The sequence below is a fragment of the Orbilia oligospora genome, assembly GCF_000225545.1.
Source record: "Orbilia oligospora ATCC 24927 unplaced genomic scaffold scaffold00054, whole genome shotgun sequence".
In the NCBI taxonomy this organism is placed as follows: Eukaryota; Fungi; Ascomycota; class Orbiliomycetes; order Orbiliales; family Orbiliaceae; genus Orbilia; species Orbilia oligospora.
Window position 1 is genome coordinate 2,525,228 of NW_011645611.1, and position 24,997 is coordinate 2,550,224.

At 45.1% G+C, this 24,997-nt stretch overlaps 6 protein-coding genes across 6 annotated transcripts; 4 read left to right on the plus strand and 2 right to left on the minus strand.

The window, feature by feature from the left end:
- Window positions 1-1,509: 1,509 nt before the first annotated feature.
- Window positions 1,510-2,846, plus strand: AOL_s00054g766 (uncharacterized protein; the record flags this gene model as incomplete). The annotated part of the gene is made up of 2 exons (XM_011122082.1): window positions 1,510-2,202; window positions 2,274-2,846. 2 exons carry the CDS (start codon window positions 1,510-1,512, stop codon window positions 2,844-2,846), a joined length of 1,266 nt encoding a protein of 421 aa, XP_011120384.1.
- A 3,035-nt stretch (window positions 2,847-5,881) lies between these two features.
- AOL_s00054g767 (uncharacterized protein) lies at window positions 5,882-8,082 on the plus strand (the record flags this gene model as incomplete). The annotated part of the gene is made up of 11 exons (XM_011122083.1): window positions 5,882-6,019; window positions 6,108-6,139; window positions 6,201-6,253; window positions 6,322-6,354; window positions 6,435-6,615; window positions 6,681-6,909; window positions 6,986-7,302; window positions 7,359-7,634; window positions 7,695-7,702; window positions 7,769-7,832; window positions 7,896-8,082. 11 exons carry the CDS (start codon window positions 5,882-5,884, stop codon window positions 8,080-8,082), a joined length of 1,518 nt encoding a protein of 505 aa, XP_011120385.1.
- A 2,782-nt stretch (window positions 8,083-10,864) lies between these two features.
- Window positions 10,865-11,893, plus strand: AOL_s00054g768 (uncharacterized protein; the record flags this gene model as incomplete). The annotated part of the gene is made up of 1 exon (XM_011122084.1): window positions 10,865-11,893. The coding sequence occupies one exon, from the start codon at window positions 10,865-10,867 to the stop codon at window positions 11,891-11,893; it is 1,029 nt and encodes a 342-aa protein (XP_011120386.1).
- A 3,856-nt stretch (window positions 11,894-15,749) lies between these two features.
- AOL_s00054g769 (uncharacterized protein) lies at window positions 15,750-18,288 on the minus strand (the record flags this gene model as incomplete). Its single annotated transcript, XM_011122085.1, has 4 exons — window positions 15,750-15,839; window positions 15,899-17,887; window positions 17,952-18,160; window positions 18,231-18,288. The coding sequence occupies 4 exons, from the start codon at window positions 18,286-18,288 to the stop codon at window positions 15,750-15,752; spliced, it is 2,346 nt and encodes a 781-aa protein (XP_011120387.1).
- Window positions 18,289-18,786: 498 nt separating this feature from the next.
- Window positions 18,787-19,722, minus strand: AOL_s00054g770 (uncharacterized protein; the record flags this gene model as incomplete). The annotated part of the gene is made up of 1 exon (XM_011122086.1): window positions 18,787-19,722. The coding sequence occupies one exon, from the start codon at window positions 19,720-19,722 to the stop codon at window positions 18,787-18,789; it is 936 nt and encodes a 311-aa protein (XP_011120388.1).
- A 900-nt stretch (window positions 19,723-20,622) lies between these two features.
- On the plus strand, window positions 20,623-24,488 carry AOL_s00054g771 (uncharacterized protein; the record flags this gene model as incomplete). Its single annotated transcript, XM_011122087.1, has 5 exons — window positions 20,623-20,748; window positions 20,831-21,082; window positions 21,152-21,230; window positions 21,305-23,281; window positions 23,338-24,488. 5 exons carry the CDS (start codon window positions 20,623-20,625, stop codon window positions 24,486-24,488), a joined length of 3,585 nt encoding a protein of 1,194 aa, XP_011120389.1.
- Between the last annotated feature and the right edge of the window lie 509 nt (window positions 24,489-24,997).

Consider the following 24,997-nt stretch of genomic DNA (forward strand, 5'->3'; position numbering starts at 1 on the left):
GATCGGTTCCCTTCAGATTTATTGTCATAACATAACCCCTTTGTAATTCTGGGATCAAATTTCTTCCTTCTTGGCGTCATAAACAGGTTTCCTTATTCACTATTCTAAGCATGTTGGCTGGTTGACATTTTTGGTGTTTCCGTTAACTTCTTCATATGCAACACTCCCTTTTTATACCTCTGCTTCGACTTCATCAATATATACCTTTCTATTCTCTCCCTCCTGCAGGCTATCAAATTTCTTAACAGTCCCAACAATATACTCGCTTTTACACTTTTCTTCTATCTATTTCTCACAATTGGAGTTGCTATACCATTGCTTCAACCAGTTTTGCGTCCATTGAATACAAGATCGGACAGGCGTTCTGCTATGCTTCGGAGGTATTTCTTGATATACTAGGTAGATAATTGAAAGCCGATTGGGGGCTCAGGATATATATCGAAATTATTCAAAGAACATGATCAATATAACTGGGTAACTCAGTCTTGTTGTAGTCTCGTATTGCAGACGCGGTCCACACCTTGTGTGGAGCGTCTTGTTGGTGGTTGTTACCTCGGCAGGGTGGCCCTAACGTTAACTACATATAATTCGTTGCTATCATCTCAACCGAAAGGGTGTTACTGAAATAGAGCGCCTCGGTTTCATGAAGTAAAACCTGAAGCCCTCATGCTCAATCAACCAAGCCCGGCTTGGTGGAAAGCTTATATCAGCCAGGCCGTCTGAGACGCAGGAGGTTTTTCCGGCGTCCATATAAAACAGCTAACGTATGTTGACCATTTTGCTGCACACGCTTTCGATAATCCAACGACGCCACAACACATTTTGCAACCGAGAGCTGTGATAGGTGGATTTTTTGAGGGACTCCGGACATATTTGGACGGTTCCCAGAAATGAGGTTCGGTATAAGACTAGTCACCGTTCAGGCTATTTAGCCTATGTGTAAATTGTGGGTTTTCTGGGGTAAAGGCGACGTAATGTCTAGCAATCTTTGAAGTTCTTGCGGAGAAACAGGTATTATCTCTGGTTGGTGGTTGGTGTATGATCTTTGGTATCGAAGACTTCAACTGTGGAGATGTTCACAAACTATTCGTTCTTGGGATAGTACCGGCAAAATGTATGGTACCTGAAACCTGTAGCGAGGCCGTTCCATGGCTCTGAAAGTTAAGGGTATCACTTGCAAGCTTAACTTGTTTATAGCCCTTTCGAATAGCTTCGGACTCCGGATTAGAGATATCGCGGGCGCTCCTTGTTTCTCCAGCTTCCTGCCCCCCGGATAAAGTGAACTCCAATTATCCATCCCATGGTCGCGAAGATCTGCTAGCCGATGCCACATTCCCAGGAAAGGAGCAGGAAGTATATATAAATGGGTCCTTGGCCATGTCTTCCCCAGGTCTTACTTTGTCTTGGAAGCAGCAGGCGACAACTCAATCAACTGTTGTATTCTGATAACTCCAGTCCTGCTTGATATCAATTGCAATACTTGATATCACTTGTTTAGGCAAAGCAAAGATGCTGTCCAAGGCGTACCTGAGCAGCCTTTGTCTGCTTCTTGCCGTTCCATTCTCTCGGACTTTACCTGTAGAGACTCGGACAACTTTACCTGCCGGCTGCTATGGAAAGCGCACGGGTATTCATTTCACGACATATTCTGCATGTCAAATCCCGTCTACCGACCCAATGGCACACTGTCCACAAAGTGCCGTCCTTGTCGACCCTTCCATGACCCATATCTCGAATGATTACCCTACCTATCCGACAATCCAACAGGCAATCGATTCGATCCCGAATAATAACCGCCGATATACAATCTTGGTTATGGCGGGGACTTATCGCGAGCAACTTAATGTGACTCGTGCGGCTCCTCTTTCGATTATAGGGCAGACATACGATCCTTTGGACCATTCTAAGAATCTCGTTACGGTTATTGGTGGTACAGCGAATTATAATAGCCGCTATACCGATAATGCATTCACGAGCACCTTGACCGTGGCTCCTAATCTCAATGCTAGTTTGACGGGCTCAGGTCCTACTGGATTTGCTGTTCCGGAGGGTACACCGTTCGGAAATATAGACTTTAGGGTTTATAACATTGACTTTCGTAACACTGAGTTCGACATCTCTAATGGGCCGGCATTGGCTATCAGTGTGAGCAGGGCGAATGCTGGTTTGTACTACTGTGGATTTTACAGCTACCAGGATACTGTGGGTTCTCCATTTTAAAAAGATAATATACGATGTTTTTTTTCTTCTTGACTAACAAAATCCTGCAACAGGTCTACATTGGAAAACTAGGAAACGCTTATTTCTTCCAAAACGAGATCGCTGGCCAAACTGACTTCCTCTACGGCTTCGGTACCGCCTACATCAGCAACTCAAAGCTCCTTATGCGCAGCTGCGGTGGCGGTGTCACAGCCTGGAAGGGTACAAACACTACTTTTGAAAACAAATACGGTGTTTATATCGCTTCTTCAGATCTCGTTGCCGCAAATTCGACTATTGCCGCCACAATGAAAGGAAAATGCGCCCTCGGAAGGCCATGGAATAATTTACACCGTAGTATCTTTATGGATACTTACATGGATGCCAGTATCAAACCTGTTGGGTATATCACTTGGAGCTCTATTCCAATCCCTCCAGCTTTGTTGGGAGAGTATGGAACCTACGGACCAGGTTGGGATCCAGTTGGAAGGAATACGACCCAGAATCAGGCGGGAGTTCCGACTGTTATGACGACTCAGTTGACGGATGCTCAGGTGAAGAAGTTTAGGAAGCCGGAGGATGTGTTTATTACGGAGCAGGGAAAGAAGAATATCGATTGGATCGATGAGCAGTTCTATGCTTGGTAGATGTGAATAAGAATATTTCTACTAGTTGATGAACTGGCAGGATATATCGGAGTAGTGGATCTGGAGAAGGCGGGGTTGTATGTTTTAGTAGCTGTACACATGCCTAAAAATATATAATATATGAGCTCAACGAGTACTGCCATGATGGTAGATATCAGTTTTCTTTTTGATACTTGACCTTCTAGTTCTATATAACGTAGATACGTAATGAAGTTAACTAAGTCTAGACGTCTGTTATGCCATGAGGAAGGTGATCAGGTTGATGGAAGCCCGTATATGTGCTAATCGCTCAATCCACCCGAACCTATCTTGCTTGGCGAGTCCCCATAAAAGTTATATTTCTAATACTTGAAGTTTCATTGCATAGCCACGAGCGGGAGGGGCATGCAGTTGAAGCATGGCGTTGACGTTAGACCTGCCTCGGAGCACGTTCATCGATAATTGGTGTCGAGGTTAATTCGAAAATGCGATAGTACCCGTCCTAGAACCAGCTATAGACTGACCAAAAACTCCAGAGCCGATCGCGTGATCGCAAAAGGGGTTTGGCATAATGATATCTAGCTAGAACCTCGCCTCGGAGCCGGACGCCAATCCGAATCCGTCGAGAAAACAATATACATACCTAGTATATACCTGTTGAGATTTGAAAATATTTGTAATAGAATCCACCTCCCAACTCGCTACCGTGGTACCCAAAGCTTTGGTCGCAAAGGCTACTCTCCTATCGGATCATTCATGCATGTTTATGGCCTGCATATGCGCCTTCGAGGATAAAACGGAAGCATTCCCTGACCTAGATCGCTCAAGTGGAGATATCCAGATAAGCCAGTACATGGGTATGATAGTTCCCCGCCGCGCCCGCCTTATACCATAGATGCCTAGAATTTTTTTGATCAGATTAAAGAGGCTCTACAATCATGATCATGCTTTGAGGTTGAAATAACCTCGGGTCCGTGATATTTAGGTGTCTCGATACGAGGATTATTAATTCGGGCGAAAGGCAGTGGATGCCTGCATATGCAAGCATAACGCCACAAGGCTTGACCTCGTGGAACGAACATTGCGAAATCAGCGATATCGACGATTGACTTCCACCAGTGATATTTCATGATTTATGCTTTCCGCTAGCCGGAAGCATAGTACTAGGGTGTTTAAAACGTGGGGCCGAGTTAGTCTCCGGGGCAAGTACCTGAATACGATGTTTTGATATGGCAAAGAGGTATACACAGTAAGCTCCCTAAACTCAAGATTTCCATGCACCTTCAAAAACAAAACCGTTGTACTTATGTTCAGCTTGATCGCCGCCAGGGATATGTTACACACATGGGCATGCGGCACTCTCCTTCGGCATGTTATGCAAGTGGCTAGAGAAAACTCTGTCAAGCATTGCATATCATTTTCTATTCCGAGGTTATTTACCAGACCCATTTGGCCGTCATCCCGTTCGATCGAACTTCGATATCGTTTGTAGTGGATCTCATGTACTTATGTACTTTAAGCTTGATAGACGTGGGGAGCCAAGCCCGACATGACATAGACAGGAATACTTTGCCAACATTGCTTTCCAGGCAACTGCGTCAACATTGAGGGGATGAGCGAATTGAATGCAGAAAGGCTCCGACTGCAACTTATCTCATTGATCGAGACTTTTTGATTACTTTAGTAGTGAGCACTAATCAATCCAAGTTATTCAGCGCCGGTGGTGCCGACCTTCTGCCCAATTACCAATCTAGCAGGGTTGACACTCGCCTGTTAGTTAACTTCTCCCCGCCAAAAGTCTAAAACTCGCCTGGCGTAGCCACCCGCTCAATGAACCAAGAATCAAACTAAAAGGCTTAATAAGTAACACAAGAGGAGAAAGTAATATTTTGAGAAGATATTTTCAAAAAAATGACTAAAAATTGTAAAGTATATACTGTTGATATCGGAAATCAAACCGCTTAGACAGAGGAAGTCTCAACAAAATCCCAAGTTTTTACTATACAGCTTCAGTAGTTACATATATCCTTACTAGTAATATTATAATTTGCGCATGGTGTATGCAACCACGGACTGTTTCTTCGTTTTAACTGGTTTTAGGTCGAAAGGAAGGCACTTTGGGCAACCAACATATAACAGGGATTTCCAACTGGCCTTCTCCGCATTGCCATATCTTATGTATATGGTTTGAGATAACGCTGCTAGCTGCTTATCAAGAGACTTCGATGCAGTTCGAAGTAAGCAGCGGTACTGTGCAGTGCCCAAGACGGAGAATCTGGTGCCGAGTTCCCCACAAAAAGCTTCTTCTCCACACTACCAGTTGCCAAGCTAGCGAATAGCGCGGAACCAAACCGACGGCGACCAGCCAAATTGGTCAAACCCGTTGTTAATTTTCGGGACGACAGACCACGCGTGACTTTTGTTCCAAAACCTTGATACGAACGAAATTATCAGATATATGTTGTACACATACAAATTGAGAATTCTCGTACGACAATCAGAAGGGGGAGTCTGGAGGAAGGGTTGTGAGCCGTTTGGAAATCAAAGAAAAATCTATGCAAATTGCAAAGAGACCGCATGGCGGAAAAAAGCTTGAACGGTTTTGTGTGTTACATCATGGATGAGAGCACCTCTGTCGCAAAAATTAACAGGGAAGGCCAAGAACCCTTGCCGCTCCATGTTTCTTGTCCCCATGCCCCAGATTTTCAACTCTTCAGGTACCAGAAGGGAAAGTACCTCGACCGGTACTATAGTACTACCCCCCAATTGATCAAAAAGCAAAGTTAAAGTGTGCGACATTGCGATGTGCAGAAGGCATGTAACGTTTGGTCAGGCAGGTCTGGGACGGTTCTTTGTGTAAAAACCAGTTGGATGGCGACAGATATGGAGGGGTTGTCGAGTATATAAACTGGGAGGGCCGTCTTGACGATCGACGTTAATTACCCTTTGGTTTTTCAGGGTCTCTTTCTCAATTAACCAGTTTGCGATCTTCTACGGCCTATATTTCGCAATTCTTTCTTGTTCATAGAGTTTTTACCTAGAAATCTTTGGCAGCCATGTCGGACTTCAAAGATGACACGGAGAAGGCGACAATGGAGAGGATAGAGTCTCCAACTAGAAACCTAGAGGGGTCTATCATAGATGACATCAGGGATCCTGATGAGGGAAAAACAGAAGAAGAGAGAGCAGAATTGGTAAATACAGCAATCTTAACAAAATCGATAGTTCAAATGTTTCAAGTCGATGGCATTGGTAGCTTACCGAATATATTTCATTTTCTAGGAACGACAATTGATACGAAAACTAGACTATAGGTGAGTTACATATTTCCTTCAACATATTCCAAAGCTAGTTACTCATACAACCTTTCTTTAGGCTTATTCCATGGCTCTGCGTCTTATATCTTGCTTCTTTTCTGGATCGAACGAGTATGCATGCACCTGCCGCATCTAAACTTCCAACAATGTCGAGACTAATACTGTGTTGCGCGTTGTAGACATTGGAAATGCTAAGATTGTGGGACTGCAAAGTATGTAATCTCTTTAAGGGATCTGATAGTATCGACAGTTAGAACTTTACGAAACTAATCTCACTCGATATTCCTTCTAGAGGACTTACATAATATGACTAGTGGTCAATACAATGCCGCCTTGTCGATATTTTTCGTCTCCTATTCGGTCTTCGAACCAATCTCAAATATTCTATTGAAGAAGTTAAGGCCAAGGATCTGGTTCACAATTATCATGGTCGTTTGGGGTATCTGCATGACCTTGATGGGCCTAGTTAAAAAGTATGCTTGTGTTCTAGGAAGGTTATAAAAAAAATCGTGCTAGGCTAACATTATCTGCTGGATAGCTGGTCCGGGTTAATGGCTGCTAGATGGTGGTTGGGCCTATGGGAAGCCGGTCTTTTCCCCGGTGTTAACTATTATCTTTCTTGCTGGTACAAGAGAAGCGAATTCGGTATCCGAGCTGCTATCTTTTTCTCAGCAGCTGCGGTCAGCGGTTCATTCGGTGGTCTCTTAGCTGCGGCTATCAACAGGATGGACGGTATAGGTGGATTACATGGTTGGGCCTGGATCTTTGTAAGTCTCGAGGTTGATATCTTTAACCTTTAAAGGTTAACTTAGTCCGAAATTCCTAACAAATTTTTTGGTATAGATTCTTGAAGGGATTGCCACCACTCTCATCGGAGTTGCTTCCTACTTCATCCTGGTCGATTTCCCGGATGAGGCTCATTTCTTGACCGACGACGAGCGCCTACGTGTTATTAGACGTCTCCGAGCCGATAATCAGGCCAGCGCCAACCACGAATCATTCCAGTTCAAATATGTCAAGCAGGGCTTGACCGACTGGAAGACCTACCTCGGAATGATTATGTATATGGGTGTCGACGGCGCCCTATACGCATTTTCGCTCTTCTTACCCACAATTATCAGTAATCTTGGCTATAAGTCCACCGAGGCTCAATTACTCACGTATATATTTCCCCTAGGATATTATTGATAGAGTAACTGGCTAACAGTTGGAATAGTGTTCCCGTATATGCTGTCGCCTGTATCTTCACAATCATTGTCGGTTACCTTGCGGATCGCTTCAAGCAGCGTGGTATTTTTAATATATTATTCGCCTTGTTTGCAGTGGCAGGGTATTCTATCTTGCTTGGTAGCAAGAATTATAAACTATCATACGCTGGAACCTATCTTGCGGCGATGGGGGTCTATCCTTGTATTGCTAACACCATCACATGGGTGTCGAATAACACGGAGGGGGTCTACAAGAGAGGGTTTGTTTTGGGGTTGGTGATTGGGTAAGTTCTAACCATTGCTTAAATTAAAAAGCGCTGATTGCTAACGAAAATTTCGAATAGATGGGGAAGTAAGTTTCGATTATCAGACCATATCAAAAAATAAAATATAGATTACTAACTTTTGATACTTTTAGATTTGAATGGAGTTATGTCATCGAACGTTTACCAGGGACGAGATTCACCGTGGTACAGGCCAGGGTAGGCTTCCCAAAATTGCTTTTTACACTCATATAGATTATTTCTAACAATTCGTAATCATAGTCACCTCATCGTCCTGATTTACCTGGCAGCATGTTTACTGGGCGGCTCACTACTAAATTATGTTTTACTTAAAAGAGAAAATAGCAAACGTTTGAGGGGCGATCGGGACCATTGGATTCAAGGAATGGAGGAAAAGGAAATTGCGGATCGTGGAGATATGAGACCAGATTTCATATATACTTTGTAGATCGGCCCGGGATGACTCAACTAGACAGGGGAGCTGTTGTTTTTGTATATTTACACAGATGTATAACCGTATTTTAGTATAATTCCTCCAAGGGCAGATCTTTCGCTCTAATAGACATGATATAACAAAAAATAAAGCCTGTGCGTGATGAAAATTTATAATTGTTCGGCACTAAGTTGACTGCAGCGAATTAATTTCAATATGCTAAGAGCCTTACTATGAGCTCGAGGGGTTTTAGATTTTAAAACCCACTTTTTATAAAGCAATTTACTTCTAGGATGTCGGTAAGAATTTAGTAAAATTAAAAAAATACTAATGGCATAGTTTTACACTCATAAAATAATTCATTCCTTCCATTATTCTAAACCGAATAAGGATTATTTTTCCTCACAAAGTTAATTGGGCGATGATCAGATCCACGTTAAGGCCCGAGCCATCAAATTATAACATTAGCGACCATTGATGTTACATTGCCAATTTAAATGATATTCATCCTAACCTTCTGACTAGGGCTATGGAATCCGTTTCTAGATTGCCTATCTATATAGAATCTGGCTTTCGGAGATAATGTCGGTGATTGAATAGTACCATAGTGGATCGCAGTCGTGGATTTGTTCAGAACTATTCGTGACCTTGTTTTTGAGTTTCGGCAGAACAGGCTTTCGTACATCTCATGAACTCAAGAAAAATACCACCATTGAATCTTCAATTTTTCTTTATTACTCAATTCCGAGTAGCCCTCTGCATCTGGCAATATCTGTAATATATATTTAACATATCCCCAACGCTTATTAGTTGGGCAGAAAAAAAGCTGTCAAGCTATCTAGCCAAGTCTCGGAATTGAACAGCTAGCTTAGGACCAAATATCTTTGATTGCTTCTTCTCGTAGCCTACACCATGGCGCCACATCATGTCATGTCAAAACCCCACGTTTGACGGCGGGCTGCAGCTCGACGTCGGAACTGACACCTCCTATAGCTGCCAGGACACTACCCGAGCTATATTCCACTTACGATTTCACAACGGAGACATAAACATGTTAATATGCGCAGCGAATGTATTTACCATTTTGATATAACACATACCTACCTAGATACAGTCTAGATAGCTAGTTTTCTAAACATATTGATACAAATAATACTGATCAATGAGCGACGCCTGCCATAAATCAATATCAATAAATTGAGGGTTTCAAAGAGAGAAGGAAAACTGACTCGCACAAATTTGCAACTTATAAAATTTCCGAGTTACCCGATCATATAATGAAAGGCGGTGGCTCAATCGGGCAACTACAGCCTCCAAAGGTAAGCGGGCAATCTGAACCAGGCTCTTTCCTCAGGGATACCCGGAAATCGGGTCGGGGAAAAGCATTGGTAAGACAACTCAAGAGAAGCTTGAATGGGTAAAAACTCAGGTCACAAAAATCCGTCAGCTTTTGATTGTTAATTTGTTCCGTTGGTTTTCTCATTGACGTATAAAAGTCCCCGCAATGTTTCGCGTTGAATCCATTTATAATAGTAGATATAAATGTTGAAAGTTGATGCGAGTTCGTGCGAATGCAACAGCGGCTGAGGGTTAGAAACTACTGATAACGGGAGATATTTGGTTTTCTTTGATACCTTCATTTTGTGAAGTTATCGTTTTGTAGATGGAGATTACATTCGAGTATATCGATATACCAGCCATTTTCATATTCATTATATAAATTGCAGATTAATATTGAGTTGACAGGGCTGCATTGGGTACTTTTAGAAAGGCATCTCTGGTGACGAAAAATATCTAGAGCTGGCAGTTTAATCTTTGCATTATAATACCAATGCAATTGTTACTGCTGGCCCCGGTGGGAAGGTTACCGACGACGGCGACGATGATGACCAGCTTGGGGATACTAAGAGATTAAGGAAATAGACTAATCTCGAAAACAGACGCTGGGTTTTGAGATTCTTCATGGAATTATACGGATGTGAAAATTGTTAGCGCACAATTGAGCTTCATGAATTTAGATATTATGTCGCCATCTTGAGCTCTATTTTGTGTTTTTCTGTATTCGGAAACTTATGACGAAATGAATTACGATTATGAATCCTTAACATATCATATCCGAACCACACCGACGACTGTGCTCAAAACCCTCATGCAATATTTACGAGTATAAAATTTCCTTAAAATAATCACAATTCATATTATCACCAATTGACAGAAGTTTTTCTTATATTTTATATTTTTTTATTATATCTATATAAACTTAAGTTGCTAGAATTTTGTTATATAGTCTAGATTGAATAAAATAAATTCCTTTTGATATTTCAATCAGCTTTTGCATCACTTCCAACATTTTACGTAACCTTTTTATTTTGATTATACTCTGTACTCTATCATTTTACGTTTGCTGACTGTAAGCTTCTATTCGGTTCCATTTTATTCCATGTGTTCTACTATATTTTCATTTATTTCATCCTATATCGTTTCATCCCATTCCATTCTCATGTTCAAGAACTTTCTATGCTTCCTGCTGTAGATTCCTAGGTTTGCATTCAGCGCAACCTACACCTCGTAGGGCGAGAACAGCTAAGCCGAGCTGAATCGATTGATATCGATTGACCGATCATCGGGGTCTCGATTCTAAAAGCATGATCGCCAGTGCTATAGTTTTGTACCGTTACTCGGACAGTTAGCTTGTGAGACTATATAACTCCCTCCAAGCCCCTGCCTGGGAATAAGTAATCAAAGGGCTGAAAGACATACCGTGTTTCCCAATCAGAAGGACACTAAATACTAAAAGATGACCGTAGAAGGTTCAGGTTTGGCCAAAGAGGCGAGACTCTACGAGAAGTCCCTCAAAGCACCTCGCCCACAGTATCCCTTCCCAGATCTGGTAAACCCTTTCTCAGAGGCTCTTTTCTTAGAATACTGCCAATGGATTGATGAAGATTATCATTTCGAAACCCAATCCGTTCAAGACAGACATAAACGACACCGGCTTTGTGATATCGCCTCCCGCGCATTCCCATGGATGACAATAGAGCAACTGCGTCCTATAGCGCGGTTTACCCTTCTTCTCGCCATTATTGGCGACTTCATGGACACCTCGAGTCAAGAAGAAATTGAAGCTGCCACGCAGACAGTTTCCGCTCTCTTCACCGGTCTCGAGGACGTGGAGCCACCGCCAAGTTTTTACCGCCAGATGTACCTGATTCGACAGGAGGCGATCACCTGCGGCATGCCGGCTCATATGTACGAAGAGTTTATCAGCTCCATTCTAGATCTGATTACCGGGTACGGAGAAGAGAAGGAACACATTGCTAAATCGACGCCGCCGTCTATGGAGGTCTACCGCGATATTCGACGGCAGACTTCCGGCGGCATCTGCTACGCCAGGTATATGTGCATGCAGAAGAATTATTGTGATCTGCCCGATAGTGTACTCCACCATCCGACCATACTGCGAACGCACAATTTGCTGGGCACGCTGATCGGTTACCATAGCGACTTCATCTCGCTACCTAAGGAGCTTGCACGGGGCGGAGACGTAATGAATCTCGTTACGGTTGTGCAGAATGAGTCCCAGCTTAGCCTGGAGGAGGCGAGAGCGAGGGCATTGGAGATTCATAATGAGTCTTTGGATGAGCTGATTCGATTACAGAATACGTTGCCGGATTTTGGAGAGTGGCAGAATATTGCGCGAGAGTATGCTGATGATATGGGGGTACTCGTGCAGGGCATTTATTCATGGCATATTCAGAGTAGCAGTCGTTACGTTGCGGGGGCTCATGCTGAGCCGGAGCATCTTGCTGATGGACAGGTTGATTAACTTGATGTTAGATCGAACCAATTTTAGACTCTTTGATATATAGGTATATACCTAGGTAATTGGTCGAAAACATAGTGTTTATCTCATAATCTATGCAACTACCTTTGTCTGCGTTGTCCGTAGGAAACCAAGATCCTGTATATATAGTGCGTGGTTAGTATATACGGGATTTATGTCTTTGATTAAAAACTAGACTAGTCTTTGATTTGATTTGGAGATCTTACTTCTCTATGTTCACAAAGACGTGCTCATCACTCCCTTTAGCACTGTAACATTGGTACTGACTTCTTCAAAGCTTATGAAGACCAAGATATGATTTCTTGTAAGTGTGGCGTCATCTTGGCTTTCTACATAAACTACTGACTCCCTAGACCCTGTGGGTTTGTCGTAGTTTTGCATTAAATAGTACTAGTAAGTAAGTATGTACTTAGTTTTAGGATGTAAGTTTTAGATCTAAACCTAAAATTTACTCTATATAATGGTCTTGAAGGTAAAACTGGCTGTAATTATTCATATCTAGAAGACAATTTCAACGTAATCGAAGTACATCTATAGATCTACAAGTTTCTATAGAAGACAATGCTCCAACATATCTAAGGTTAAGGGCTTAGCGGGCAACTATAACCTTTGGAATTTTTATTCGTATAAGCTAGGGCTAAGTCTATAGTAAGCTTACTAAATGAATTGACAAAAAAATCCAACGCGAAAGAAGCGTTGGGCCAGATCGTTCGGATCGTGAAGCCATAACCAGACTCTTGGCTCGATGGATCCAGCTATCCCATCCTTAGTAATTGTTAACAATTTGTCAAATTACTCAAATCAGTCGATCCATAGGACCTTGTATTTTCCATGGCGAGCTTGTTCAAACGGAGAGAAAAAAAAGGTTGTAGACGTCTACGTACGTATATTACTTCACTCCAGTATATATACGTATAGTGATTGTATATATGTGCACACGGCACATAGCTTGAGGTTTTAGCAGGCGTGCGCTTGCAGGTCTGCTGTATACTAGACAATTGTACTCTAACAGGCCGTATTTCCGGACAGATCACATACAGAGCGTCCGGTCCGTCCGTTGAAGGAGTATTCAGACCATACAGAAGCAATATTTTGTAGGACTATGACGTTTTCGTCGTTCCATGATCAGATGACATGTTCTAGCAATTATCTGTCATTTGTTGCATCTTGGAAGTCTCAACACATGACAGAACAAAAAACTACTTTTGAAATCTAGACCGATGAGAGTTCCCTTTGAAGCCACAAAAACCATACCATTCGCCACTGCCAATTGACAGAAACCCTAGTTATAAGGTGGCCAATGGGCTTATTCAAGTTAATATGAGTTCCCAATTGGCCAATGGCCTGATGTTTTGCAATAAAGATGGTTTATGTCGTTGCCAAGAGGACAACTTGACATGAGCATTTGTAGACGAGCGAGCTCACCACACACTCTTCGGCAACAAAGCCTCATATCGATACTGGTTCTTCAGTCCACTATCGATACCGTTTCATGGAGGGGCATGTAGTTCTGTTTAACAATTTCTAGATCGAGGCATAATTATCTTTCGGAGAGTTTAGGTTCAGAGGAGGGGGTGTTCGAAATCGTGGGTACAAGTGTACAAGAGGGTACATGTGTCGCGGGGAGGCATTATAGACCTGGCCGAGCTGCAGATTGAAGCCCAGGAAGTGTAGGGACGAGGTGCTAGCGTCCCGAGATATTACTATAGAACTCGGGGTCAACTGGGGGGCGGGGTTAGGTAGTATAGACATTTTCAATAAAAGAAATTTAGGATCGATGGGAGCTATCGATGTCGGACAGCTATGGGTAGCTTCGAGCTACAACTGTGGGAGCTAGCTGCCTCTGGAGCTTCAAAGCTATCGTGATCCGAGTCAAGACGGAGGGTGGAAGTGCATGAACAAAAGATGTTGACATCTAATTCGCCAATTGGAGACATTTCGTCCAAGGAAACGGCCGGTAGACAGACGCTAGGAAGCAGGGATTCTGAGCTCGCGGGGATTTTATGTTGACGCTTGTACAATAATCGAGACATTGCTAGTTAACATGTTAACGTTACGTACAGTGGGCACTAAAGCTAGCAAGCCAGACGGATTCGATTGTGAAAAGAACATGCATATGCATTATTCGATAAGAAAAGTCTGGTAACGTACAATATAGCTCGGCCCTGTATCGAAGCCGCAGCCGACTCATGGGCACCCTTGGAGCAGCAAATGGGTCTCCGCATTACGTTGGCGATAATGCCAACCCGGCTATCAAATACCACAGTGGCTTCCGTATCCCCAAACTAGGACGGCATGGGCTGCTGCATAGAAGCCGAATCGAAATGTTCGGCGGGACCCGCAGCGCTTGTGCTGCACGGGTGCTTTGGGCTGCACAATCCTAACGTCAAATCCTCAAATGTCCAACACCAAACCCGATCTTAGCGTGGGCCGTTGGGACCCACTTTGGCATCTGTAATATAGACACCACAGATTCCAATATAATTTTTTCTTCTGAAATTCCCGGTAACTTGTTCGATCCTAGGCTTCGGAGTTTGGGCGAAAAAGAAATTATAACCCGCAGGTTCGCTAAGTAGACGAAACAGCTTTCGTTCGACTGGGGTAGCTCTCACGGCTTGTTGTTACCCGCGTGGGCTCAACTGTCCTTTCGTCGGGTATATCCTAGACTCCCACCACTATGCGTCTGTCTTTCCGTCTGCTCCCCACTTGACCCCCCCTCCCGCATCTGGCGTAGCCCAAGAATGTGGGACACTGTCCCAAAAAAGCTTGACTGGGAAAAATAAATAAATAAAAAACCAGGTTGGCACTTTCTTTTTTGGTGCTTGCGGCTTTTCTCGCATCGACAATCGATTGGGATGTCCTTTGTTCTCCTCCTCATAGGCAAAGAGCGTCGGTAGATGCATATGACCTGCAGGTGTTTCTCCGCATCCATCGACATAGAAACATGGGCGGACATGGTATGAATGTATGTATGTATGTATGTACCAGCAATGCAATGCATCGTTAGGATCGAGAGCACACCCGTACAAGGATTCACTCGTTAATTCCTTGCTTCTGTGTGTCGCTGAGACACCAGTGAATCCAGCGCCGCATGGGTATTGGTGCGCACTTCAATTGACCTTGCCTTCAAAGTCATATTCTTTATGCACAATGCGGCCTCATCCTCGAGCGCCCATAGGATCAATGTTTGAGGAGCATACATGGCTGGTCGTGATAACTGCATATACCGATGACCATCAACATTGCTGCACTTTGCTGTAGGGCCCGGTAGCTATAGGCATACACTAACATTATAGCATATCCCGGATCCAACCATACCTATAATGCTCATTGCGAAAACTTAGGGTTCATGTTCTAGACTTAGGCCCCTCTGTCTAACTACCTAGGCTATTCTTGCGTAGTTGGCCATAGCTCATTCTCAGGCCATCTACGCCTATGTACACCGTATGTGGTAGGCGGTGATCTATAGCATCGATATCGATACTGGCGATTACCCTGCACAGCCACCCCGCCTAGATAGAACTGCTCAGTGAGTAGGTACTCATGTACTTAGGCATTTATGAGAAGACTTGATGGTGGGGGAGCTCATCACCGCCACTTTTGGCCCAAGGTTGAGTTGAATGAATCGTTTAAGCAAGCCTATGCTGATTTTTTCCCTCAACATTATTACTTCTTCGTGATCTTGAGAAAGGATGCTAAGTACACTCCAAATGAAAAAAAAACGCTTTGGGTCTATGCCTAAAATACATGTTAAGTTACAAAAAAACAAATGACAATGTCATCTGACCTTATAGCATTGACAGTCGTCCCAAAATATTAGTGTTAGCCACCAACTAAACTAGAGGCCCATTTCAACGTCTTCATCACCCTCGTCGTTATCGAGATGAATGAAGAGGAGTCGCGTGCCTTCGTTAGTTGTTTGCCAAACCTATTTAGTAATGTTAGTAATGAAACCTTATGAATGAGTTTTTGGAGATAGGAACTTACATCCAAGGCCTCATACGTCTCAATTGTTTCCAGAAGGTCGTCGTCTCTAAATCCTCTGGCAAGAACTCGGCTTCTTATTTCTGAGATCGACAGCTCAGTACCAGGATTCGACTGCGCCATTGTCTTGATAATATGATAAATCTTCGTAGTTGTAGTGGTATCAACATCTCCAAGATCCTTCTCATACAAACTAGCCATAGCGATTTCGGTCAACCGTAGAGCTTCGTCGACATCATCCATCTCTACTCGGTCGCTGAAGCGCAGTCTAGCTAACGCTTGTGAGAAACGCACAAGGGCGAGTAGGGTTCTGGGCGTGACTTGGCGTCGGTTCTCGGTGTCCTTTTTCATAGCTTGCCGCATACGGACATAGGCCGAGACAATGTATTCAGAGACATCTTTCGGGACAACCGGTCGGTACTGACGGGCTTTGCTGATGTACGCCCGCATTTCAAACGGAGATAGAGGTGTAAAGCTCATTTCTGGATGCCTGTTTTCCATGTGCACAAACGTAACGTGACGGGCAAGCTGCTCGTCGTTTTCACGGGTTGGGGTATCTAAGATGAGGAAGAGGATATCGAAACGGGATAGTAAAGCAGCAGGAAGGTTGATATTCTCGACCGGCGAGACCTTCGGGTTATAGCGACCGTAGAGAGGATTGGCAGCTGCGACGATGGACGTGCGAGCGTTCAAGGTAGTTGTAATTCCGGCCTTGGAAATGGAAATGGTCTGCTGTTCCATGACTTCGTGAATAGCGGTACGATCACTATCGTCCATCTTGTCGAATTCGTCGATGCAGCAAATACCATTGTCAGCGAGCACCAGAGCACCGCCCTCCAGAATCATTTCGTCTGTAACAGGATCCCTCATAACAGCGGCAGTGAGACCAACGCCGGACGAACCACGACCAGTAGTATAAACACCTCTAGGTGCCACTTTTCCAATGTACTTGAGCAACTGTGATTTAGCCACACCTGGATCACCCATTAAACAGATGTTGATATCTCCACGAATTTTCATTCCATCTCCCATCTCTTTTGTCACACCTCCAATGAGTAAGAGGAGCAAAGCCTTCTTCACGTCCAAATGTCCAAAAATTTCAGGGGCGATGGACATAGCAAGATGGTCGTACAGGTCACCAGTGGCCCTGAGGTCGTTGATACGTTTTTCGGTCTCCGCATCGATATTCCCGATTTCGTGGTACTGTTTTTTGTGCTGCGTAACGTACTGAGCTTCAAGGTATGTATCCGTCAAAAGACCAGCTCTGATAGCCCTGAACCCGGTGTATGGAGTGGGTAAAAAGATACCAGCGACGTCAATAACATCACCAGGATTAATGGTCCTTGTTTGAGCACCGTGGCACTGGATTGTGATCGAACGTGGAATGTGTCCAACGGGGACCTGGTCAGACATCTCTTGAATACGCACATCTTGGAAGGGAAGGAATTTGCTGGCCCGGGTAGCCATGAAAAGTTGCCCCTTCGCATCGTTCTTCTTGCACTGATCCGAAGGACATTCCTGAAGTGGCATGAACTGTTTCGTCTTGACTTCTTGGAAGATTTCGTTTCCACATCGGTCGCAAGTATAGGCGTTGACCATGACAGCGGGCTTGACGTCTGATACACGGGTAGCAATACCTCGAACAGTAATCAGATGTCCGAGTAATTCTCCCTTGACTTGTCTGACAGCCAAGGCCTTCCCTGCTCTTTCTGGGTCGCTCAATGGCTTGAAGTATACCTGATATCGGCGAACAAGATCAGGTGGTAGAAGGGATGCTGGGTCTTCTGTTTGTGTGCTCTCCTCAGCTAGTGTCTCAGCTCTGGCTCGTCGGTGGTTTATAATAACATCAATAACATCGTCTTTATAACTGATATCCACAGTCTCTCTGGGCATAGCCTTGTCGATAGCCCTCGACATGATCTCGAGATAATGGTGCGCATTTTTTGTAATCGAATCGACCAGCCTTAAGTTTTCACCACTTGTTTTTTCCCACTAATGTTTTAGCCACGAGTTAGTGAAGCTATCCTTGTACCAAATGATAGAATATACAACGTACTCTATCCAGGTCATCCAATTCAATTGTTATAGCGTCGAGATCTCTGTTTGCAACTTTTTGCAATATTTCAAGGTACTTGACTTTGGGTCCCTGAGACCTAGAGGCCCCAAGGAGCTCCTCATCTTCGTCGTCGATGTTCAGGTTCTGCAAAGCTTGTGCGGGGTCCGCTTGTGATGTCTTGAAACCCTTAAGGAAATCCTCGAGACCAGCTATACATTATCATCATTAGCCTATGGATTCTAACATAGCTAGCCAATTGGACGTGGTAGTCCTTCGTACCCTGCTGTTTGATGTAGTCGATATTTAATCGGATAACGGGGAGCCTTTGTGCAGACATGATTCTAAATTGGTATGACCGGCCGTAGCCGATACAAAGTCAAGCTTTAGTCTAGGTTTAGAATGAAGGGTCGTGAGGGGGCCGTGGTAGGTGAATGAATCGAAGACTTGGTGTTTATGTTGGTGAGGTTGCGATTCCGTTTATCTGAGGTCTCGTCGTTTGGCGCCTGAGGTCTGGTTGGTGGACGCGTTCCCTTGGCAGCAAGGTCAGGTTGGGTAACACAAACAACACAAATTCCCCAGCTGTCTATGTTGGCACACGCCTGAATGCCAGCACAGCTGCTATCACGGAATTTATCCACTCTTTGGGAGAGGATAGGCCTGAAACTAGCGGCCGAGGTCTACATATTATGTATGGGGGATGCGTGGAGGAAGATTACGTGGCTAATGAATTGGACGCCTGTTGCCAACTCCTATCGCTAATTCTAGAATGCTATCAACGACTAACGACAATTATGCAAAGTATAATACAGTCAACTGGTTAAGCTACCGATGATTCTCAGGCCTGACTACTCTCAGGTTCACGCCAATTGACAGCTGTGACCTCCTCTGCTTTCACAAGCAGGGCGTCCGTTTCAGTAGCAGGGCCAGCGTTCGCAACGACTTCATCTGCTTTCTTTACGCTATGTCTCGTGCTCTCACCGTCTCCATACAATGGCTTCCAAACGTAGTCGTAAAGATTCCAGATCTGCCCAAAACAGAAAACCTGTGCATCATTCAGCCATTTTGGCGCCTTTCCATCTTTATCACTGACAAAGTTTCGTATACCAAACAGGAAGATAACGACGGGTAGAACAGTGAGAAGCACGGCCACGGAGCCGACTTTTTGCCTGATCGTTCTGGCCTCATAGTAACCGGTATTTGCAATGTAGTCTTGATACTGTGGTGGGAGCGAATGCTGCCTTGCACCCTTTATCAATAAATTGAGATATCGTAGCGAAGGTAGCCCCTCATGGGTTGTCCGAGTGCCTTTGCCCGGAACGATAAGAGTTTTCGATTCGAATGAGTCCATGCCCTTAACAGGTTCCAAAGGAATGCATGTGACCTCGATAACACTGTAACCACCCTCGGTGGTCAATATTTTGCGGTAATCCTCTGGTGTAACCTCGTACACAACACCCATGAGCTCCTGGTCTTCTTCTTCGCGTGGGCGAACATTGGCAAAACGTGGTTCTTTATAAGGAATGCCCGCAAGATCGAAGCTTAAAGTCAAGGACGGTACTCGAACTTTAACTTGCGACAGCGGTTTGATTCCACGTCTGCCCAAGAATGTTTCTGCTGAAAGGTTGCTGCCATATGCCAGATATTTAACGCTTTCCTTGAAGTTCGGAGACGGGAAGGTCGTTACTGGTTCGGCGACCTTGGCGGGATCTGGAGTTTGCCCTGAAGCATTGTGACGACGGCCAAACAAGACTCGAGAAACGATGCTTGCCATTGCGACAAAAAGCTGATAGTGATGGCTCTTGTTGCACGAGTTTGAGGTATTTGTGATTCGGATGGAATTAGGACTGTATTGCGGCGCAGGAATAGTTGTCTCTAGCGGCCAGGTTCTGCGGTTCCAAAATTAGGAATTTCAGCAATAGGCATAGATGTTGGATCATTGCCATGCCATAATCAGGAGGCTTTATAGCCTTTCAGGGCTAACTTTACGGAGGCCACGGGCATCTCTCCGCCGTCGGATATAACTGATATTAGTAAGTTTGCCAGCATTTGGGCGTCGTAACTCTTTTGCACTTCGGCTTGCGGCGTTCAAAATCGGCCGATAAATCTAAATCTTGGAAAAAAATTCGCTGGGCTGCAGGGAACTACCCCACAAACAAGGGGGTTTTTGATTTGGACGTGTCGAGAGTTCCTGAGTCGGGGAGAATGTTCGACCACCGGACGTCTGAAGTCTGGGCGGACAGGCCTTAATATATGTATGGATGCATCGATGCAAGCCAACGTAACGTAAGCGTAGTAAGCAAGGAACATGCGCATGTTTTCATGACGAAAGGCCCGAGATGCATGCATTGCTGGTACCTGTGATGGTTGGCTTCGCAGCTAACCTCGGCATATTAGTGGCCCCGGGAACTGCTGAATACAGCCAGGAGGCTAATTATAATGGAGACCCTCCAAACGCGAACGGGATGGCTACTAGCGGCCTGCCTTAATCCTGCCCCGAATAGCTGCTCTCTGTAGGACCCGATCATTCAGCCGTCGGTGCCGACACAAAGAGACCGAAGTTACTATTGAATTAATTTGAAGTTGAAGCTGAAGTTTGAAGTTTGAAGTTGCAATCAGCCTAACAGCAAGCCAGCCAGTCCACCACGTCCACACCCACCCAACACACTCAATCATGGCCAGCTCCCAGCGCCGAGGCCCAACCACAAAGACCCCAGCCGTCGTCGGCCTCACAGCTCTTCGGAACTGTCTCGTCAACCTTCCTTCCGGCCTGGTATCGGTGCTTGTGTCTTCGAATACGGTATGTTGAGATCTTTCAGCTTCGTTCTGTCGGGGAGGAACACGCGACCCGGACTCAATGGCTAACATAGATCCCGCTGTAGCCCGCGCAAAACGTCGTCGTCGAGCTTTCATGGCGTGTCAAGGCCCCTCCACAGGCCGGTCCCCTCACTGGGCCGGCGACGATTACCCGGCAGGCTTTTGCAGGATGGACAGGCATGCCGAGTAAGAGGCAGCCGCTGCAACCTCAGGGAGCCGGGTCTTTCCCAGGATCTCAAAGGAGTAATTCGTTGGAAGGATGCGTCGAGATTGACTCTGCTTTCGCCAGGAATGTTGGATTGACTGAGGGCAGTAAGGTAAATTATCTACAATCGACGATACTTTATACTCCCGGTGGATTACTAACATGATGGCGACATCCGTAGGTTAATATCCTTCTCCATGTTGACCCACCCACAACCCATACAATACATATCGAGCCATTGACGGCTTCTGATTGGGAAAGTATGTTCGCTATATATAGTCTATTTATCCTGCATATGCGATGTAATAGTTTTTAACTTGAGTGTAATGTCTAGTTATCGAATTACACGCGACCTTCTTGGAGCTTAATCTACTCTCCCAGATCAGAGCAATCACTTTCGCCCACCCCCTTACCGTATACCTCTCACCAACGTCGACGGCATCGATCAAAGTTGCCAGAATTGAACCCGAAGATGCTGCTTCGGCCTTTGGATTCGCAAAAATAGCACCTAATGCGGAAGTCATTGTGGCCCCGAAGACTCGTCAAAGGCGTATGAGCCATCAAGGAAAGAGTGTAAAAGCGAAATCACTAGCATCCACACGGCATGGGAAGCGACGAGATGACGGTTCTGGGCCTTCTGGTGGCGGCCCTGTATTCTTCAGAGCTATCAGTCTGCCCCACGAATCATTCGATGCAGCTGAGGAACAAAAAGGCGCATACTGCGTCTATTTAGACCCAGAAGTCCTGGCTATTCCAGCATTGAGGGGATGCGCATTCGTTGGTGTAGTCGTCGTAAGACCGCCAGGTCTGGCTCCGCCACCGGATGCCAATCAGGCAAACAACGATGTAGGAGGCTCGACCTCCCCAGACGCTCCTGAAGTCATCAAACCGAGCTTGAAGATAGTCGCCAAATTGCTGCCTTGGAAAAATGCTCCCGACCTCAAGCATATCGCTATTTCCAACCTTCTGGCCGATGCCTTGGATATCAAGAATGTTGTTGGTTGTGTTATTCGCATTGAGGCAGCCCACCAGCAGCTCCCCAAAGGCTCAACAACGAAGGTCATAATTCGTCCGTATTCTGCTGGTACCCTATCTTCCTCAGCAGCTTCCGAACAATCTTCGTTGAGGTGGAGTGGTAAGGATTGGAAGAGCGATCTGGCTGTTAGGAGAGTCAAGGAAGTGCTATCACAAAAAACAGTATGGGGAGAGGACATTCTCGGCGGCCCCCTTAGTGACCGATTAGTTCTCCCTGCTATTCCGGACTCGCCACTATTCGCAGGTGGTATCTTGCTTCTTGATGGGTCCGAAGTTAAACATGGCTGGATCCTAGGAGGCGATCGGAAATACATCCTCGAACTTGGCTCAGAGATCACAACTTCCCGCCCACATGTTCCTCTCTCAATATCCGAAACTGCACTACCAGTGTTGCCACCAGGTAGAATTGTCGGCGTGGATAAAGCTATAAACACGGCATCGAATATCCTCACTCGATCCGCCTCGGTATTGCTAACTGGCGCACGAGGATCAGGCAAAACCAGCTTGGTTAGCGTTATCACAAGTATTTTAAAGAAGAAGCACTTCTTCCATGTTCTTCCAATTTCCTGTGCCAAATTCGCCGATGAACGGCTTCAAACTATCAAAGACACATTCTCTAGGGCAATTGCGGAAGCGAAATGGTTTTCTCCTACAGTCATTGTATTTGACGACCTCGATCGGTTAATTCCAGCGGAGGTAGAGCACGCAGATTCTACCAGGAGCAGGTACATAGCAGAGGCCTTCGGGAAAGCGATTCGAGATCTCAAATCTAGCGTTCTCGGGCCAGGGAATGTTGTCATTCTAGCCACCGTACAAGCTAAAGAGAGTGTTAACAGTTTAATTGTTGGCGGTCATATTTTCCGTGAAATAATAACACTGAAAGCACCAAACAAGGCAGGGAGAAGACAGGTGTTAGAACAAGCCGTTGGAGGCCTCTCAGACGAGAAATCATCTCCTGATACAAGCTCTATACGTGTCAAGAACCCAGCCGCCCTAACTAATGGGCCTGAGCCAACGCTAAAAATTGAAAAGGGGTTGGAGCTGTTGGATATTGCGGGAATGACTGATGGCTACATGCCCGCTGATCTCCAGCTCCTCGTTGGCCGCGCTAGGCATGAAGCCATCGTTCGAGCGGTGGAAAGCGGTAGTGATGATGCCGAGGCAGACCTCGTCCTCGGGAAGAAGGATTTCGATAAAGCAATCAAAGGATTTGTTCCAGCTGGACTTCGTGGCGTCAAGCTCCAGACGAGCGGTGCAGCTTGGAAAGATATTGGAGGTATGGATCTAGATACTCGAATCAAACACCTTCGAATGCTAACATTTATAACATAGGCCTCACGGAAACTCGTAAAATCTTGCTCGAAACCCTCGAATGGCCAACTCGCTATGCCCCAATCTTCGCCAACTGTCCCCTCCGTCTCCGATCCGGTCTTCTTCTCTACGGATATCCAGGATGCGGGAAAACTCTGCTCGCCTCCGCTGTGGCCGGTGAATGTGGCCTTAATTTCATCAGTGTCAAGGGTCCCGAGATTCTTAACAAGTATATCGGTGCATCCGAGAAGTCAGTGCGAGACCTCTTCGAGCGTGCTTCCGCCGCTAAACCATGTGTGCTCTTTTTCGACGAATTCGATTCTATTGCTCCCAAGAGAGGACACGATTCTACCGGTGTGACCGATCGAGTCGTGAATCAGATGTTGACACAAATGGACGGTGCCGAAGGGTTAGACGGTGTCTATGTTCTTGCGGCTACCTCAAGACCCGACTTGATCGACCCCGCTTTACTACGTCCTGGACGTTTGGATAAGAGTTTACTCTGCGATCTTCCTAATCTAGAAGACCGAGTGGATATTCTTCGAGCATTAAGTTTGAAATTGAAAATCGAAGAGAGCATCGGACTAGAAGACATTGCAAATCTAACAGAAGGGTACAGCGGGGCTGATTTACAGGCGGTATTGTACAATGCACATCTCGAGGCTATCCATGATGTCATCGCCAGCCAGGATGAAGAGGTAGAGAGGTTTGGAAACGGTGGTAAGGGTAAAGGCAAAGTTGACGCCGGGTCTGGAAACGACTCAATCGATTACATATCCTTCTCAATGGGGAACAAGGATTCCACAGGAGAACCATCTACCCAACCGTTAACAAACGGAACCCAAGCTGCCAGAACAAAATTTGCGGAACGGGCAGCGGTGATGGCCAAATTGGATAAATTGAAGAAAATCGTTCAAGGAGATGCAGCAAAGCAGGTCCAGCAGCAACAATCACAGACAAATCAAGCTCAGGAAGAGGAGAAAGGGGATGATGAACCCGTCATTAATTGGAAACATTTACAGAGTTCGTTGAAGAGTACTAGACCCAGTATTGCACCTGATGAGAGGAAGAGGTTGTTTAGAATTTACAACGAGTTTATTGTTGGAAGGAGCGGGGAGATGCCGAGCGGGCAGAGCAGTACAGAGATCGGAGGGAGGAGTAGTTTGATGTAAACTACGAGAAGGACTGACCCCGTGGGCTTACAGTAGGTAGATGCAAAGCCGGTAGTATAAAAGAATCATTCCCTTTCCCCCCCTTTTTTTTGGCGTACGGCCGTTATGTCTAGTGAAAGAAAGAAAATGTGAAAAGCATAGCACCGTTAATTTGTTTATTCGTTCATTTCACATCGATGAAGCCTGATGGCGACCTGGACGAGCACACCATACAGCACTATGGGGTGTATTACATCTGTATCGTTATAACACTAGTTTCGCAACCTGTAACGAGCAATAGAGCGCATTGCAGCCATAAACCCCTATAGGTTTTTAATTTATTTCAACACGTAGATTCATCGAGAATTCGAATATAAATTATATAATTATACGTATTCACCTATATATATCGGAAGGGTCTAGGAAGTTTCTAGACCGTTTGAGCATCGAAGGAACCCGAGGAAAAAGGAAGGGTTCAAATCAAGACTCAAAGGCAACATTAATAAAACAAGGAGAGCTGGTAAAAGAAG